The following is a 2,500-nucleotide window of genomic DNA, read 5'->3' as shown; positions in this document are numbered from 1 at the left end:
CTACCGCTTGAGCGCCAAGCGCTGCCGATACCCAAAACAGGCAGATGACTGCCTATTGAGAGGCAAGGGCGGCGTTTTTGAAAGGGAGCGCGGCCCTATCGGCAATCTCCTTTACCTCCCTGCGTCTTGAAAAGAAAAAGGCCCTTCTTCCTCCTTGCTTGCCGGCTTTGAGCATCGGTACACTTAGAGTTGCGTGCTGGGTTCGGTTTACAAAAAGTGCGTTTTGGCAGACCGCCCAGGTACGTGCTGCTTGGCTGGGAAAACATGTTTCTTTTTTCCCCTTTAAAGAGATGATGACCAGGGATTTGTTGAGCAGAGGCAAGACACAGGAGGAAAACAAATACGATGAGAAAAAAAACTTAAATATGAAAGAATCAGTGGCTTTACTTTAAATGGGTCTACTCAATCTTTCCCAGGGATTCCGCATTGGCTACTGGGTTTTCCAACACAACACCTGACAGGTAGGGTTAAGGTGCTGTACGGACACGAAAGAAAACTGTTGCAGATGTTTGTGAAGCCTGCATCGATGCAGACTCACTGTTGGAGGCTTTTAACCCACTTCCACTCCCAACGTATTGGTTTGGGATGGCACTTAGTGTGGCTGACCCTCCACATGAACACGCACACAGAGAGGAAGTGGGGAGGAAGAGGGAGTACTTTGGAAAAGGCCCTACTTATTCTCAAATCAAAGAATAGGAAGGAAATTCAGGGAAAGTCAAGGTTGACAGTGTTGATTGGCCGAAATGCTGTTAAACGATACTACGACATTGATTAAGATGTCGATTGACTCAGTGTTTCTTAACTGGAGTTTGTGCAAATTTGCATAGAAGGGTGCATTCTGCAACACAGGCCGAGTTTATGACCAATGGCTTGTGCACGTCATGCACTTGTGAAATGCACTATGATAATATGTGGCTAAAATACACTTTAACGCTATGGCGGCCAAAAAGGCCAGGGAGGCTGGTTGGCAGTGCATTGCAGACAGAGTACATTTGTCATTTGTTACAATTCTCTTGCCATAGGCTAGGCTATGTTAGCCATGTTGTCTGTTTTGTCAATATTTAATATGATTGAGATGTTAAGACAAGAAAAATAGTGAAACCAAATACGTGAAACCAATTAGTATAATTGAATCATACTGCCGTTCTAAAATTGACCCGTTACTCACTGATAATGGTCAGATTTACTCCTTAGGCTAAACCTATGAACATGATGCTACTGAGTTAACAGGTGGGCTAGTGTCTAAGTTAGGCTACTTGGTCCACAGCAGGGTCATTCAAGCACCACCTTGGGTCTATCTGTGCACGAGCCTGCACACCACCTCACTAGACACACACGCGCACACGCACGCACACCCGCACGCACACGCACACGCACACGCACACACTGTATAGAAGCTGAATTAAAAGGGGCACCTCACCTAAACTAAAATTAGACATTGTGCTCCTGACCTATAAAAAAAGGTGGAGCTGAGCTGAGTGAATCAAGTACACCTCTGCTGCCTCAGCCTCAGCCTCAGAAACTGTAAGAGTAACAGTAACAGTAAGAGCCTCAGCCTCAGAAACAGTAAGAGTAACAGTAACAGTAAGAGCCTTAGCTTCAGCCTCAGCCTCAACCTTAGAAACAGTAACAGTAACAGTAACAGTAATAGAAACAGAAACAGAAACCTTAACAGTTTTTCCAGGTATCAGCACACCCATCAGAGGAGTTAGTGGTGCTTATCTATCCTCTCTACTTAAGGCAAGGTGCTCAGGTTTCACAGAGATGCTTAATTAGAAATGTATTCATTTGGTCAGAGTGGCCCTGTAATTACCATACTCTGTAATAACCTCAGATGAGAGAATGGCATAAATCACACAGCGAGAAACAAACACACATAAACACACACAGACACACACAGAGACACAGCGCGCACACACACACACACACACACACACACACACACACAAATACAAATACACACTGAAACACACACAAACACACACAGATACACGCACAAACACACACCGTTAAGTCTTCTTGATAGAGCCTCCTCTTGTAAGACGATACAGTAGATCTGCTCATCCAGATCCTCCAAAATCTAAGGAAGAGATGCATAGGAAGAGATGGGGGAGGGAGAGAGAGAGAGAGAGAGAGAGAGGAGAGAGGGAGAAAGAGGGAGAGAGAGAGGAGAGGGAGAGAGGGGGAGAGAGAGAGCGAGAGAAAGAGAGGGGAGAGAGTTGAGGGTGAGTGAGTGTTATTAGAAACAGAAAAAAACTTCAGCAACATTTACCAATAAAATAAACAAATATTGCCAAAATGAGCAACTGGCACGAATACAAACAATTAGGCTTGAATGTGATTGGTTTGCTCTTGTATGGCTGTCCTGTTGAGATCATCGTGTGCATTTGGATGGGTTGAGTTTATGAGTGTTCATACAGTCTGGTGGAGAATGTTTGGCAACTGACAGTGTTTCAGTTTGAGCAACTGCTTTTATGTCTGAGGTGAGTGCTGGCTGAGC

General features: G+C 44.8%; 1 protein-coding gene across 1 annotated transcript in view; it reads right to left on the bottom strand.

The window, feature by feature from the left end:
• Positions 1-2,500, bottom strand: part of lmbr1 (limb development membrane protein 1) — a 43,594-nt gene that overhangs the window by 22,780 nt on the left and 18,314 nt on the right. Inside the window, exon 9 of the mRNA XM_080854676.1 lies at positions 2,008-2,080. Coding sequence (XP_080710802.1) covers positions 2,008-2,080 — 73 coding nt within the window. The remainder of the gene's footprint in view (positions 1-2,007; positions 2,081-2,500) is intronic.

The sequence above is a fragment of the Sprattus sprattus genome (genome assembly GCF_963457725.1).
Source record: "Sprattus sprattus genome assembly, chromosome: 17".
NCBI lineage: Eukaryota > Metazoa > Chordata > Actinopteri > Clupeiformes > Clupeidae > Sprattus > Sprattus sprattus.
This window is presented reverse-complemented; position numbering and strand designations above follow the sequence as displayed.